The 14,993-nt window shown below is 46.5% G+C and overlaps 1 protein-coding gene and 1 non-coding gene across 9 annotated transcripts in view; one reads left to right on the top strand and one right to left on the bottom strand.

The window, feature by feature from the left end:
* The window catches only part of TMEM241 (transmembrane protein 241), a 116,520-nt gene that overhangs the window by 41,527 nt on the left and 60,000 nt on the right, over positions 1–14,993 (top strand). For 7 of the 8 annotated variants that reach the window (XR_011252400.1, XR_011252402.1, XR_011252401.1 and 4 more), the window contains exons 5-9: positions 2,235–2,312; positions 5,660–5,685; positions 9,979–10,030; positions 12,481–12,529; positions 13,270–13,315. Coding sequence is in view for 5 of the 8 variants with exons in the window: in XM_069569026.1 (XP_069425127.1) it covers positions 2,235–2,312; positions 5,660–5,685; positions 9,979–10,030; positions 12,481–12,529; positions 13,270–13,315 (251 nt within the window). In the remaining 3 variants the exon portion in view is untranslated. Of the gene's footprint in view, positions 1–1,877; positions 2,004–2,234; positions 2,313–5,659; positions 5,686–9,978; positions 10,031–12,480; positions 12,530–13,269; positions 13,316–14,993 lie in introns of those variants that run through there. The other variant, XM_069569029.1, reaches the window with a different exon arrangement.
* TRNAG-CCC (transfer RNA glycine (anticodon CCC)) lies at positions 1,399–1,471 on the bottom strand. The gene has a single exon. It is a non-coding gene; the product is annotated as a tRNA-Gly (tRNA).

Below are 14,993 nucleotides of genomic sequence, written 5' to 3' on the forward strand. Positions count from 1 at the left end.
AATATCCCTCACCCTTCAATCCCTCCCCTGGCCTTGTCAAGATCATCTATCAAATTAGGAAAGACTGCTGTTCTTAGCAAACAGCTCAGCAATAGTCAGTGTACAGTGGGTACTCTGTGTATCTTGACAGCCCACTGCTTGTTTAGTCTTTAAGTTGTGTCCAACTCTTTGCAACCCCATGGACTGCAGCACCCCAGGCTCCCTTCAACATCTCCCAGAGTTTGCTCAAATTCATGTCCGTTGAGTTGGTGAGGCTATCTCACCATCTCATTGTCTGCTGCCCCCTTCTCCTTTTGCCTTCGGTCTTTCCCAACATCAGGGTCTTTTCCAATGAGTCAGCTCTTCACATCAGGTGGCCAAAGTGTTGGAGCTTCAGCTTCCACATCAGTCCTTCCAATGAATATTCAGGACTGATTGCCTTTAGGATTAACTGGTTTGATCTCCTTGCTGTCCAAGAGACTCTTCAAGAGTCTTCTCCAGCACCACAATTTGAATACATCAGTTCTTCAGTGCTTGTTCTTCTTTATGGTCCAACTCTCACATCCATACATGACTACTGGAAAAACCCTAGCTTTGACTATATGGAACTCTGTTGGCAAAGTGATGTCTCTGCTTTTTAATATGCCACCTAGGTTTGTCCCACTGGAGTGTTACATTTTTTAAATATCTTCTCCTCTCCCCCTTTTTGGGAGAAGGGGTACAGTGTTGATCCCAGTTGTTCCACCATTGACTCCAGTCTCCTAAACGTTTCCCTCCTGTGTCCACTTTTCTCCATCTCCACAGCCACTACCAGCTTCAGGCCACCGTCTGGTGATTCCTTCTGTTAGTTTCCTGTAGCTACTGTGACAAATGACTACTTCCCTCGGTGACTTAAAACAGCAGAAACTTATTCTCTCCTAGTTCTGGAGGCCAGGGTTCTGAAATGGCTGTGCTCCCTCCAGTGGCTCTTGGGGAGAATCCGGTCCTCACCCCTTCCGGTTTCTGGTGGCTGCTGACATGCCTTGGTTTGTGGCCGCATCCCCCTGTCTCTGCCTCTGGGGCCACATTGCCTCTCCTCTGTGTGTGTCATATCTCTCCTTCTCTCTTAGGAGGATACATGTGTTTGGATTTGGGGCCCACCTAGATCATCGGGTATTCGCTCCATCTCCAGATTCTCAATTTAATTACATTTGCAAAGGCCCTTTTTTTACTGTACGAGGTCACTTTCACAAATCTTAGGGGTTAGGACTTGGGTATAGTTTTTTTTTTTTAATACTTATTTTATGTGTTTATATGTATTTGTGTGTATATATATGTATTAGTATGTATGCAACTGTGCTGGGTCTTAGTTGCAGCACACAGCCTTCCCAGTCTTCGTTGCAGTATGCGCGATCCTTAGTTGTACCATTTGGGATCTGGTTCTCTGACCAGGATTTGAACCCAGGTCCCCTGCATTGGGAGCACAGAGTCTTAGCCACTGGACCACCAGAGAAGTCCTGCGGCTAGAGTTTTGAGGGTCGCTTTTCAATCTGCCACACCGCTAAACTTCTGTAATCATCTCTGTCTCTTCTCCTGCACCCAGCAGCCCAAGTTCCTATAAACATGCAGATGCAGTCATGTCACTCGGGCTTTAAACCCTTCAGCATCTCCTCTGGCCTTCGGGATCGTCACCTCCCCTCCCCCTCCCCCATTTTCCCCTTCCACGCTATTTCCACCCCACTCAACTCCTCCCAGTTCCCCGAGAAGGTAAGCTGCCTTGATCCTCTGGACTCTCGTGTGCCCCTCTGCCTCCAGCCCTCTCTCACCTTGTCTCTTTTTGCTGGGCTCATTCTAGTTCATCATTTGGTTCCTGTTTAGACTTTGGGCTTCAGTTCCTCCAAGAAGGCGTGCCCTGCCCACGCTGGATTGGTTATGCCTTTCTGTGCATCTGGTCAGAGCTCTCACCTCTAGAGACAGCCTATCTGTCACATGTGCAGCTGTTTACAGGACGTGTCCCCTACACCTGGCACGGTGCCCGACACACAGTAAGTGCTTAATAAGTGATGAGAAAACCCATAGGAAGGGAGTCTCTACACCTACCGAGTATCATGCCAGCAACAACAGCGCTGATCCACGCGAGAGTTTTTGCTGGAGAGGAGTAGCTATGTGAATGCCAGCAGTTCCCACAGATCTTTTATTTTGAAGCAGACATCAAGAATTATGTAATTATGAGATCAAAGAAATATTCTCATGCTTATTCCTTTGTGTTCTTTCAGGCCATTCCTGTGTTTCTCACTTTGCATAATGCAGCCGAAGTTATCATCTGTGGGCACCAGAAGTGTTTTCGGAAAGAGGTAAATGATTACGCAAAAGGCAAGTTTCACTTCCCTTGCTTGAAAGTTCAAAGACATGCTTTTTATGTACGGCCCAGGTTAGTGCCTGCCTTTTTCCTGCCATCTGTTTCCAGTCAAGGCTGCCTGACGGTGGTCATTAATTAATTTCAAGGACCACAGTTTCGACATCCCTTCAGGTCACCCAGCATACATGGGGACGCTTGTGGGTCTGAACGGAACTCACCTCCAGGCCAGCAATGAACCAGGGCTTCGGGGGCTGAGGTAGAGATGCCTGTGGGCCTGGGGGGACGTGGGGGAGTGGGCATTACCTCACCGCATCCCAGCACCACAAGGAAATCGATGGCAAGCTTCCCATAGGGTGCTGGGAGCTTTAGCCCACCCCGGGGAAAACTTCTTTTCTTCCCCACCCCAGCTCTGCCTTCCACCACCTAGAACAGCTTCCCTCACCTTCTGGGCCTCCATCTGTGCAAAGGGAAGAGAAATGTCACCCACCCAAGAGTCGTAGGAGGACCCTATCAACTGCTAAGTGCTCCCAACACTCTGGCACATAGTAGGTGCTTTGTACTCATGAGCTATGATTTTTAATATTATGAGTGGGAGTTTTATTTTTTAATAATTTTATTTAATCTTTGGCTGTGCGCATCTTTGTTTCCGTGCAGGCTCTTCTCTAGTTGCGGGGCCCAGGCTCCTCATTGCGGTGACTTCTCCTGTTGCAGGGCACAGGCCCTAGGGCTTCAGTAGTTGTGGCTCCCAGGCTCTAGAGCACAGGATAAATAGTTGTGGAGCATGGGCTCGGTTGCTCCATGTGATCTTCCTGGATCAGGGATTGAATCCCTGTCTCTTGCATTGACAGGCAGACTTTTTACTACTGGGCCACCAGGGACGCCCAGTGGTGCTTTTAGTTTGGTACCTCTTTTGAGAGTTCCTTTTTTCTAATATCTGCCTGTTTCAAATGACTTTCATCAAAATTTTGGAACTCTTGAACTCGAGGGAGGCTAGTGGGTCATTCAGGCAACACACTTTTTATAGGCATGCCAGGAAGAGAGGCGGCCTTCCTGTACCCAAGGCCACTCCTCACACTCCAAGGGACCTTTCTGACACACAGATCTGATCATGTTCCCCTACATACAGCTCTTCAGGACTGCCCAGAACCTACCTGGAGGCATGCAAAGCCCTTCACCACCTGGGCCCCATCCATCTGTCTGGCTTTAGAAATTTCAGCCACAGCTAAACTTCTCCAGTTACCTAGACCATATCTTGATGTTTCTCTCCTCTGATCTGTCAGGAAACCTCTTCTCCCACCCCCACCCCATTCATTCTGTGAATATTTCTATGTCCCTGGGTGTGTGGCTGCCCTGCCAGGCCCTGGGTCTACAGTCATGAGCAAGAGGCATAGTTTCTGCTCTTAAGGACATGACGAAGCCACTGGGCCATTCACGTGGGCGCACGCCCCTGCATTGGAAGCTCAGAGTCTTAACCGTGGACCGCCAGGGAAGTCCTGAGCATCCCTTTCATTCTCATCTTCATTCCTGCTCTTTCTCCAAACTCTGGAGATGTCGGCTATGTTTAGCTCAGAATCTGTTAGTGACACGTTTTCCCAAGTTGGGGGCAGTTATCCAGGTGGGAGCCAGGTTACGTCTGCGTGCCATCCTTATGGGGCCGAAGGGATTCGAGTCTCCACCAGGGGGCAGTGGAGTCAAGGTCCGCTTTGCCTTTTGAACTGTTGAGGCAGGTTCCACAGAGATGAGAGGGAACAAATGAGAGGAAACAAAGAATCGAAAGAGGGTAGCCCCTGCTCTGTACACAGACATCTCGCATTTATAAAACCAGCACCAACCGGGGGATTTAGTCACACGTGAAAACTTACGAGAGCCTTCACAGCAAACCACGAAATTCTCTTGCCAGTGCTTCACCTTCTTTAAAAAAAAATTGAGATATACTTGAAAGATAAAATTATGTTCATTTCAGGTGTTCAGGATAATGATTTAACGTGTATATTTCGAAATGATCACCGCAGTAACTCTAGTTAACATCCGTCACCATACATAGTTACATTTTTTTTTCCTTGTGGTGAGAATTTTAAGATCTACTCTCTTTAACAACTTCTAAAATAGGCAATAGACTGTTGTTAACTATAGGCACTGTGCTATACATTACATCGTCAGCACTTGCTCATTTTATAGTGAATGGAAGTTTGTACCTTTTAAGTGCGTCACTCTTAGAGTATTATTTATCTATTTAATTTTTAGCTGTGCTGGGTCTTCTTTGCTCCACAACCTTTTCTCTTGTGGAGAGCGAGGGCTACTGTCTAGTTCAGTGCACGGACTGCTCACTGCAGTTCCTTCTCTTGTTGGGAAGCAGGGCTTCAGTAGTTGCAGCTCCTGGGCTCTAAAGCACAGACTCAGTAGTTAGTTCCTCCCCTGTATGTGGGATCTTCCCGGATCAGGGATTGAACCCCTGTCTCCTGCACTGGCAGATGGATTCTTTACCTCTGAGCCACCAGGGAAGCCCAGTGCTTCACTTTTGAATAATATGGTCATCCTTCACACTTTGAGCCGGAAGAAGGAAGAAACCCCAAAACTGTAGTTTGTCCTCAACTAGCAAAGTAATCCTTCTGAAATGTACAGAAATAATCTCTTACCTGGCCATTTTCCTTATCAAATGTAGAAAAATCTATGCTTCTCCCTGCTAGAGATTTCTTCCCAAGTGCCAAGGCCTGATTCCCTTAAAGTAATAAAAAAGGAAGTAATAAAGGTGGAGTCTGTGTTAGAATTTCTTTGTTTCTTCATTTCAGGGAGCTTTAAAAGCCAAGTTCCGATTTCCCCAATCTGCCCTTTTTCCTTCTCTCTAGGGGTGGAATCAAATGTCCCTGCTCCTTTTTTTCTGTTTCCTAATTTACACATCATACCAGAGAATTTATAGCGCTGCTCAGAGTCAGAGCTGGATTAATGAAAGGAAAATTTAAAGAGACAGAGTGGAATAGAAGTTGAACCAGAGCCTGATTTCTTTTCCTGCACAGAATACATCGATTTCTATCTCCTTTTCGTGGTGCATGAGATATTTGAAGGCTTGGGCGTGGCGGCATTGTGCTTTTTTGTGGGTAAACAGAGTTCTAATGGTGAGAGTGGTTAAACTACTCATCCAGAAGTGACTCACCTCTGGACCTCTGAGTCATCCTTCATTTGGTCCAAGCAGAAAAAGCCTCAATAAATACCGAAGTGCGGCAACTTGTAAAGACCCCAATAAACTTACTCATAATTTATGTGCCTCTTGATCTAAATATTTTCTTTTAAGGAGAACAAAAAAAATTTTTAAGATTAATGCTAAGTCTTTTTATTTTCATACAGAAAACTTCTCCTGCAAAGATTTGTAGGTAAGTTTAAAAAAAAAAAAACAACCAGCTCCACAAACCTCTAAAATAGAAGATTTAACCTGATTTTAAACTCTGATGAGAAACCGTCTATTGATGATTCATACTTGAGAGTTGACAGAGGAATTTCTTACAAACACTTGTATATCCCTATTTCATGTCTTATTCAAAAATTTCCTTCCTTTTTTTTTCTGAAATATTTTATTTCTAAGGGGAAAACAACCCGTGCTAGGTTTCAACCACCGATGCCCAGAATTTCGCTGAGTTACGCAATACTGATGAAGAATGAAAATGGAAAAATGAAAATGACTTAAAGTTTTAAAAATAAGGTTTGCAGTTTATTGAGTTTTTAAGAATTCCCACGGTGGAAAAAGCACTGACCTGTGCATCCAGGGATCTGAGTCGTGGTCTTGGGCCACATGGCACCATGGCCGTGGACAGGCTGCACACCCCTCTGTTTCTCAGTGTCCCTACTTGAAACATGAACAGTGACCTGCCCCCCCCCCATTCCCTGTGCCCCCTGATGTGCAAATTCTGATCTGAGTGCCTCATTCTCTGATGAGTTGCTGTCTCCTCGGCAGTAGCTGCGAAGTTCAGTCCTATAGATAGAAAATCAGCAGAAATGCTTTGATGCATGGATTTGGGCCTTTTTGTTTCAGCTATTTCTGGGCTTCTATCCAATCTCTTTTTTTTTTTTTTTTGCCTTTATTACAAGCTGCTACTTGAAGAAGAAGAAAAAACCCACAGTCAGGACTCTTCCTCTTGTTTAAGAGATTAGCAGATGTTAAAGAGAGGCATTAAAACCCATTCATGCCATGCCTGGTGGAATCAGGTTTTGCTCAAGGCCAAGTTTGGTGGGAACCTGGGCTGTGCCACACCTGGCTTGACCCTCTTCTCCCCTCAGTCCCAAGGGCCTGTCTGTTTGAGGGCTTTGCCTGTGGATGGTGAAGTGTCCTGCATCTGAAGCAGGGGTCCCCAACTTCCAGGATCTAATGCGTGATGATCTGAGGTGGGACCGATATAATAATAATAGCAATAAAGTGCGCAGTAACTGCAGGGTGCTAGAATCATCCTGAAACCATCCCTCTACCCTGGTGCATGGAAAGATTGTCTTCTGTGAAACCAGTCCCTCGTGCCATAAAGGATGGGGACCGTTGCTCCAAAGCCTTCTGTCCACTGCAGGCAGACACTGAAGCCATGGAGGTCCTCCTCTCCCCACACCTGCAACCTGTCTGTTCATGTGCAGTCGCAGGAACCCGCCCTGTGAGCCTCCCTCCCCTCGCCTTACCCTGGCCTCTGAGTTGCTCTGCAGTCGGGTGCCAGGGAGTCTTCTTGAGGCCGTTTGTGTGTGTGCCTCAAAAGTTGGCGATCCTGTAGAAGTGGGTGGGCTGGAGTGGAGAACCTCTGCCGTGTCATCCTGCCCTTCCCAAGGACCTGAGGCCCCAGGTCCAAGGCTTCCCCCGTGCCCGTCCTCCTGTTCCAGGCTGGGCTGACCAGGCCAGTCTGTCGGGTACACGTGTGTGTCATGACACCACTGAGGACTTGGGGGGACAGTGTGTGGACAGAACTGATTAGCATCACTATTGCCAATGTACTTAAGTTATGAAGAGCCTGTTGTCGTGTATTACATATATATGTAAGTAATACAGAATTCAATCCGTATATAGAATATATGGCTGCCCAGGTGGCGCAGTGGGTAAAGAATCCACCTGCAATGCAAGGAGACACAGGACATGCGAGTTCAATCCCTGGGTCAGGAAATCTCCTGGAGGAGGGCATGGCAACCCATTCCAGTATTCTTACCTGGAGAATCCCATGGCAGAGGAGTCTGGTGGGTTACAGCCCATGGGATCGCACAGAGTTGGACACGACTGAAGCGACTGAGTACGCATAGAGTATATATGGGTGTGAGATGTCCCATGATAAAATCCCCTAACGGTGAAAATGCTGTATTCACTGCCCCTGTTCATGCCCTTGATCCTTTGCTGTTTGCCGCCTGATGCAATGGTCAGAAGGGACCCAATTCTAAATATGTTGTTGCTTCATAAATGGAAAGAGGGAGAAAGAGCGTGTGATCATGTGGGTTTTGTGTTTTCTGCTGCCTTCCTTTAAGAGGAGAGAATGACTGGGGTACAAGATAGAGGGCAAGGTATTTTGGTGTAGGAAACCCAAATACCACATAAAAACCATTTATTTCTACATCAAAAAATAACTCCAAATTAACTTTCTAATGAATGAGAAAATTTGAAAATATCTGCGATTGGCAATGTTACTTTTTTGTGCAAGAATTTTTTTAGAAAAAGCCTTTATGATGGCAATTTCTCAATATATATATAAAATAAAAAGAATAGTAAAATGAATTTCTAAAGACTCATCTCTGAGATTCAATAGTTTTCAACTTAAGCCTGCACCCAACACCTCATTTTAGCAGATCACAGGCTCTGTAGGGTTACCTCCATAAATATTTTGGTATGTGTAAGAGATTTTTTCTACTGAAATTTTTAATTATTATTACTATTTGGCTGTGCCAGCAGCTTGCAGGATCTTAGTTTCCTGACCAAGGATTGAACCTGGGCCCTTGGCAGAAAAAGTGGTCAGAGTCCTAACCACTGACCACCAAGGAATTCCCTTATTTGGGAAAAAAATTAAACTGGTAGAAAAGTTTCGGGAGTATTACAATTAACTCCCATATACCTTTTATTTAGTTTCACTCATCGATAACATTTTTTGTATTTGCTTTCTCTCTCTCTCTCTCTCTCTCTATATATATTCATATGGTGGCTCAGGATTAAAGTGCCTCAGCCAATGCAGGAGACACAGGTTCAATCCCTGGGTCAGGAAAATACCCTGGAAAAGGAAATGGCTACCCACTCCAGTGTTCTTGCCTGGAGAATTCCATGGACAGAGAAGCTTGGCAGACTACAGTCCATAGGGTCACAAAAGAGTCGAACACAAGTTAGCGACTAAGCAATATATGTATCACACAAAATATATAAGAATATATATAATTATTCTTACTCTTATTTTTTCTGAACCATTTGAGGATATGTTGCAGGGATTATGACTCTGCTCCTAAATACTTAAAAGTGTTTCTCCTAAAGATAATAATCTCTTGTATAACCACAGTACAATGATTACACTTAGAAAATTAATGTCTCATATAATACTGTTATGTAATTGAGTCGATGTTCAAATTTGGTCAATTATCCTGATATTTTCTTTTGTAGTATTCACCTCCCTCAAAGATGCCATGTCTCTTCCTACTCTTTATTTTTTCACTATAACCTTTAATCTGGAACAGTTCCTCGGCTTTTTATTGCCTTTCATTGCCTTCAGATTTTTGAATAGTGTAAGCCCATTGTTTTGTGGACTGTCCCTGAATTTGGGTTTGTCTCAGCGTTTCCCTGAGATTCAGTCTAGGTCGCGCATACTACCACCTGAATGACACTGTATGCTTCTCAGTACATCATATCAGGAGGCACATGGTATTGATCTGTCCCACTTCTGGAGATGTTAAGTTTGATTATTTGAGTAAGTTGGTAAGATTGTAATGTGCTTTCTACAATGTTTTCTTTTTGGTAAGCAGCAAAACTGTAGTCTGCTTGGCCACATTTTCCACTTCCCTAGTGGTTCAGATGGTAAAGAATCTGCCTGCAGTGTGGGAGACCTGGGTTCAATCCCTGGGTTGGGAAGATCCCCTGGAGGAGGGCATGGCAACCCGCTCCAGTGTGCTTGCCTGGAGAATCCCTTGGACAGAGGAGCCTGGTGGGCTGTAGTCCATGGGGTTGCAAAGAGTTGGACAGGACTGAGCGACTAACACTTTCACTGGCCAGTTTTCCACTAGGGTATTTGTTGGGATCGGTAGTTTAAAAAAAATCTTCTTTTATGTACACCTTTTTTTTTTTGCCTCGACATGTGGCATGTGGGATCTTGGCTCCTCAACCGGCCATCCAACCCATGCTCCCTGCATTGGAAGCACAGACTCTTGGCCACTGGACCACCAGGGAAGTTCCTGTATATACTGTTGTTCTCGAGTGAGCCAGCTGTGGTTTTATACATATCCTGCAAATGCCTCTCTCTGGGAAGATGGCTCACTGAGCCCCAGAGAAGGAGCTGTCTAGTGTCAGCAGAGCACGTAACTGAAAACTAGACAGATAATGTGGCGCCGAGAGGATGAACAGGGCAGCTGGGTGTGGTCTCTCGGGATCTCTGCCTCACGCGAGCTCCACCTCCACCCTCTCTGGGACGCCGTTCGTGTTGGACAGTAAAGCTGTGTCTTTCACCTCCTCTCCACAGCGCCCTCTTCCTGCTGGCTGCTGCTGGGTGCCTGCCCTTCAACGACTCCCAGGTAAGTTCAGGTGGACTCACTATGCCTTCAAGTATCTCTGAAGCCTGCCTGGATGAGTAGAATTTCCGAGTCCTTCCTTTGAGAAGCAGTATGACCCCGGCCTGTCCAAAGACATGTAAAAGCAAACTTTCGGGCAGGGCCTAGGGGATCCATTGGCCAGGCCAGCACCTCCTCATGGGTCTTTGCCTTCTCTCTGTGTGTGGCAGGGTAGCTCACAGAGCTCAGACCTCTGGGTGCTGTGATGGGGACAGTCCACCCTCTGTACCAGCTTAGAGGACCTGCGAGCCCAAATGACCCACACACCGAGGCAAAATTGATTTCCCCCTCTCATCCCAAGGGGGCTTCCCAATGGCTCAGCGGGTAAGGAATCTGCCACCAATGCAGGAGACACGGGAGACGCGGGTTCGATCCTTTGGTTGAAAAGATCCCCTGGAGGAGGCAATGGCAGCCCATTCCAGTATTCTTGCCTGGAAAAATCCCATGGGCAGAGGAGCTTGACGAGCTATTGTCCATGGGGTCTCGAAGAGTTGGACATGACTGACCGACTAACATTTTCACTTTCTCATCCCAAGGGCCTCATCTTACACAGTGATTTTCACTTTGTTTTCCTGAGTTTTTGTTTCTTAGGCACTGAGGACCCACCCCCACCTCCAGGAGTCATCTCATTCCTGGGTCTTTTTTCCCTTCTTTCCTTCCCCAGCATTGATTAAATCCCCATCAAGTGTTAGGCACCAAGCCAGGCTCTGGGGGCACAAAGAGAAATTGCCATCGTCTGGGCAGAAGCCGGAGTCTAGTCAGAGCAGAGGGGAGGGGGCAGACGATGAACAGATAATTATAATCCCGGGGAGGCTCTGTCCGGGGAGGGGTGGGATCCTGCCAGGCGCCTGGGAAGACTTGGAGGCTCAGAGGAGGAAGAGCTGACGATTATATTGAGCTTGCTGGGTGCCAGGCTCTGGGCCAATGCTTTAGTGCCTTATTTTATTTAATCTCAACAATAATTCCACAAGGGTAGCAGCTATTATTGTCTCCATTTTGTAGTTAAAGAATAGCGAGGCCCAAAAGGTCACTAGCTAACAAGTAAGTGGAGATTTTAGAATTTAACCCAGATCTTTCTGATGCTGGAGCCAGGCGCTGTTGACTGGACCTAAATCTTTATTTATTTGGCTGTTCTTCGTGGCAGCGCTTGGGGGCTTCTCTCTAGTTGTGGCTCGTGGAGTTCTCTCTCTAGTTGTGGCATGGGGTCTAGAGTACATAGGCTCAGTAGCTGGGGTGCTTTGGTTTAGTGGCCCCGTGGCATGTGGGATCTTAGTTCCCTGAGCAGAGACTGAGCCCTCATCCCCTGCATGGGGAGGTGGATTCTTAACCACTGGCCACCAGGGAAGTCTCTGGACCTAAATCTTGAAGGGTGAGGAGGAGTGAGCCAGAAGAAGAAGGCAGGGGCGGCCAGAGTCATGGAGGTGTCCTAAGTGTGTTCTGTGACTCAGCTTCATGGCACACCCACCATGCGTGTGCCCCTGGGCTGATTCCTGCCCTCTTGGAATTGACCATCTCATGGAGGGTGGAGACAAGGACAGATCATAAGCTGAATGGAATGTGTCAGGTGAGATAAATGGAAAAAGTAAGGAAGGGAAGAAGAGGAGGGAGTGCCCCTTGGCCAAGTTGGCTGGGGAAGTGCAAGTTCTGTTTCTCTGGAGAGGGGATGGGCAGTGGATGGGACTGCTTGGGTTGACAGGGGAGTGTCATGGGGGTTCTTGGGTGCCTCGTGTTTGGATTTCATCCTAAAGCCACTGGGGGACTGTTGGATGATTTTAAGCAATAGGTGACACCATCTGATCTGCCTTTTTTAAAAAAAACAAAGATTCTTTTATTTACTTATGTTTGGCTGTGCTGGGCTTTTGTTGCTGCCTGGGCTTTCCCTGGTTGTGGAGAGCAGGGGCTACTCTGTATTTGTGGTGCGTGGGCTTCTCATTACGGTGGCCTCGCTTGTTGTTGAGCACGGTTTAGGGTGCCCGGGGGCTTCAGTAGTTTCGACACGTCTTCTCAGTAGTTGCAGCTCTCGAGCTCTAGAGCTCAGGCTCAATAGTTGTAGCATAGCGGCTTAGTTGCTCTGTGGCCTGTGGGATCTTCCCAGACCAGGCATCGAACCCGTGTCTCCTGCAGTGGCAGACAGAGTCTTTATCACTGAGTCACCAGGGAAGCCCCTTGGATCTGCCTTTTAAAGATGCAATGCTAGGGAGTGTTGAGGGTAGGGAAAGAGATGCTGGAGGCAGAGAGCCCTGTTAGGAAGATGTCATGTAGGCCAATTGGGTGAGGAATAAGAAGGGGCTGGCCCAAGGTCCCAGAGTCCTGTCTGGCACCATGCCTGGTGCTATGTACTGGCATTTAAAATTGCCATGCTGGATCCTATTCTGTACTTACATCCCTTTTTTTTTTTAAACCCTGTGTTACAGTTTGATCCAGATGGATATTTCTGGGCTGTAATTCACTTACTCTGTGTAGGTAAGTTTTTTAAGAATTCTTGCTTAAACAACTGAGACTTATTATTTAGACCTCATCATATATCCACTTTTTAGTGATCCCAGACAATAGGAAGATTAAATCCAAGATGTCAAGATTAAAATTAAATGGGCATTTTTTTTCTGGTTTGATTTTCCTATTTTGGAGTTTTCCCGAAATGGTTCCAGTTCCCATAGAATCTCTTCTTTCTCATGACAAATGTTAGCTAACTCACCAGGACCTAGGGTCCAATTCCTCAGCTCCATTTGTGCAGTGCTAGCTTCCTCTCTAAAAAATGGTGGGAAGAATTCCATATCCAGAAGTTTGTGTCCATAAAAACTCTCTTTCAGCAGTACACTTTTTAAAAAAGTGGGTGAAATAATAGGACCGTCTACTTTATTTCAAACCAGTGTTTCCTCTCTTAGAGGGAAAACAGTGCCCTGACTTTATGACACGCAGTTCAGAAATCCAGTGATGTTTCTCATGGCACCATCGGAGGAAACCCAGGCCTCCTGTTAACTGTGTCCTTCTGTGGACCATGAGCCTCACTGGCCCGGCCCTTTCTCTGTGAACTGCATCATCTGGGGGATTATCAGATGCGCATCCTTGGAGTCCTCCAGAGTGCTGTTTGTCACCCTCTGTGGGCTGCGGGTGACCCTTGCAGGGAAGAGGGTCCCTTCTCCCTGAGGATTTCGTGCCCTCTGAATTCCCTGTGCCAGTGACTCCTGTTGCTTCCTCTCCAGGGGCTTATAAGATACTACAGAAATCCCAGAAACTCAACAAGTTAAGGTAAACTTAAAAAAAAAAAATACATGTATATATTTTATGGAGCTTCCCTGGTGGCTCAAGTGGTAAAGAATCTGCCTGCAATGCAGGAGACGCGGGTTCGATCCCTGGATTGGGAAGATCTCATGGAGAAGGGAATGGCCAGTATTCTTGCCTGGAGAATCCCATGGATAGAGGAGTCTGGCGGGCTACAGTCTATAGGGTTGCAGAATCGGACATGACTGAGTGACTTACACACATATTTTATGATTAAACTTTTTTTGTTTGCAGTGGGTCTTGGTTACTACTCAGCAGCTTTCTCTAGTTGGGGCAAGCGGGGACTACTCTTCGTTGGAGTATGCGGGCTTCTCATTGCCGTGGCTGCTTGTGCTGAGGCCCACAGGCTCTAGACACACGGGCTTCAGTAGGTGCAGCACTCAGGTTCAGTAGTTGTGGCTCAAGGGCTTAGTTGCTCCGTGGCATGCAGACTCTTCTGAGACCAGGGATTGAACCCATGTCCCCTGCATTGGCAGGCGAATTCTTACTCACTCTGCCACCAGGGAACTTTTGAAGTCTGGTAAGTCAGTGTTTCACTAAAGGAAAGGGGGAGACCCATGGGGTTGTGAGCTTCTTCCATCAAAGAGACTGAGAGTCCAGGATGGGGCTAGGGCAGCAGTCTGGGTCCACCAGGAGCTGAAATGTGCCAGCTGCCAGCCATGTGCGAAGAGCCTGGAAGTCTCTCCTCTTGCCTCAGGTCAGCTGTTTAGATGACATTTTGTCAAAACTTATGTGACTGGCCTCCTTGGGCCCCAGTTCACTTCTTGCAGCTCAGAAGCGCAAGTCTTTTTTCTTGTTTCTCCAGCCCCTTCCAAACTAGACCCGGAAGTCCCTCCCATCACTAGCTCTGTTCTGAGGTGAAATGAAGCCTTTGTTGAAGGCAGTCAGTGGCACAGTTGCTGAATATAAATGAAAAAGATGAGAATTCAGGCCTCGGTCAGACTGGAGCTGCCAAGTCAAAGCCCCCTAGTGATCAGCTGGATTTTGGGGCCGGGTGAGCTCAGTTTTCATTCCAATCCCAAAGAAAGGCAATGCTGAAGAATGTTCAAGCTACTGCACAATTGCACTCATCTCACACACTAGTAAAGTAATGCTCAAAATTCTCCAAGCTAGGCTTCAGCAATACATGAACCATGAACTTCCAGATGTTCAAGCTGGTTTTAGAAAAGGCAGCTATATGCAAGTCAGGAAGCAACAGTTAGAACTGGACATGGAACAACAGACTGGTTCCAAATAGGAAAAGGAGTACGTCAAGGCTGTATATTGTCACCCTGCTTATTTAACTTCTATGCAGAGTACACCATGAGAAACGCTGGACTGGAAGAAACACAAGCTGGAATCAAGATTGCCGGGAGAAATATCAATAGCCTCAGATATGCAGATGACACCACCCTTATGGCAGAAAGTGAAGAGGAACTAAAAAGCCTCTTGATGAAAGTGAAAGAGGAGAGTGAAAAAGTTGGCTTAAAGCTCAACATTCAGAAAACAAAGATCATGGCATCTGGTCCCATCACTTCATGGCAAATAGATGGGGAAACAGTGGAAACAGTGGCTGACTTTATTTTTCTGGGCTCCAAAATCACTGCAGATGGTGATTGCAGCCATGAAATTAAAAGATGCTTACTCCTTGGAAGGAAAGTTGTGA

Source organism: Ovis canadensis, chromosome 23 (genome assembly GCF_042477335.2).
Source record: "Ovis canadensis isolate MfBH-ARS-UI-01 breed Bighorn chromosome 23, ARS-UI_OviCan_v2, whole genome shotgun sequence".
NCBI lineage: Eukaryota > Metazoa > Chordata > Mammalia > Artiodactyla > Bovidae > Ovis > Ovis canadensis.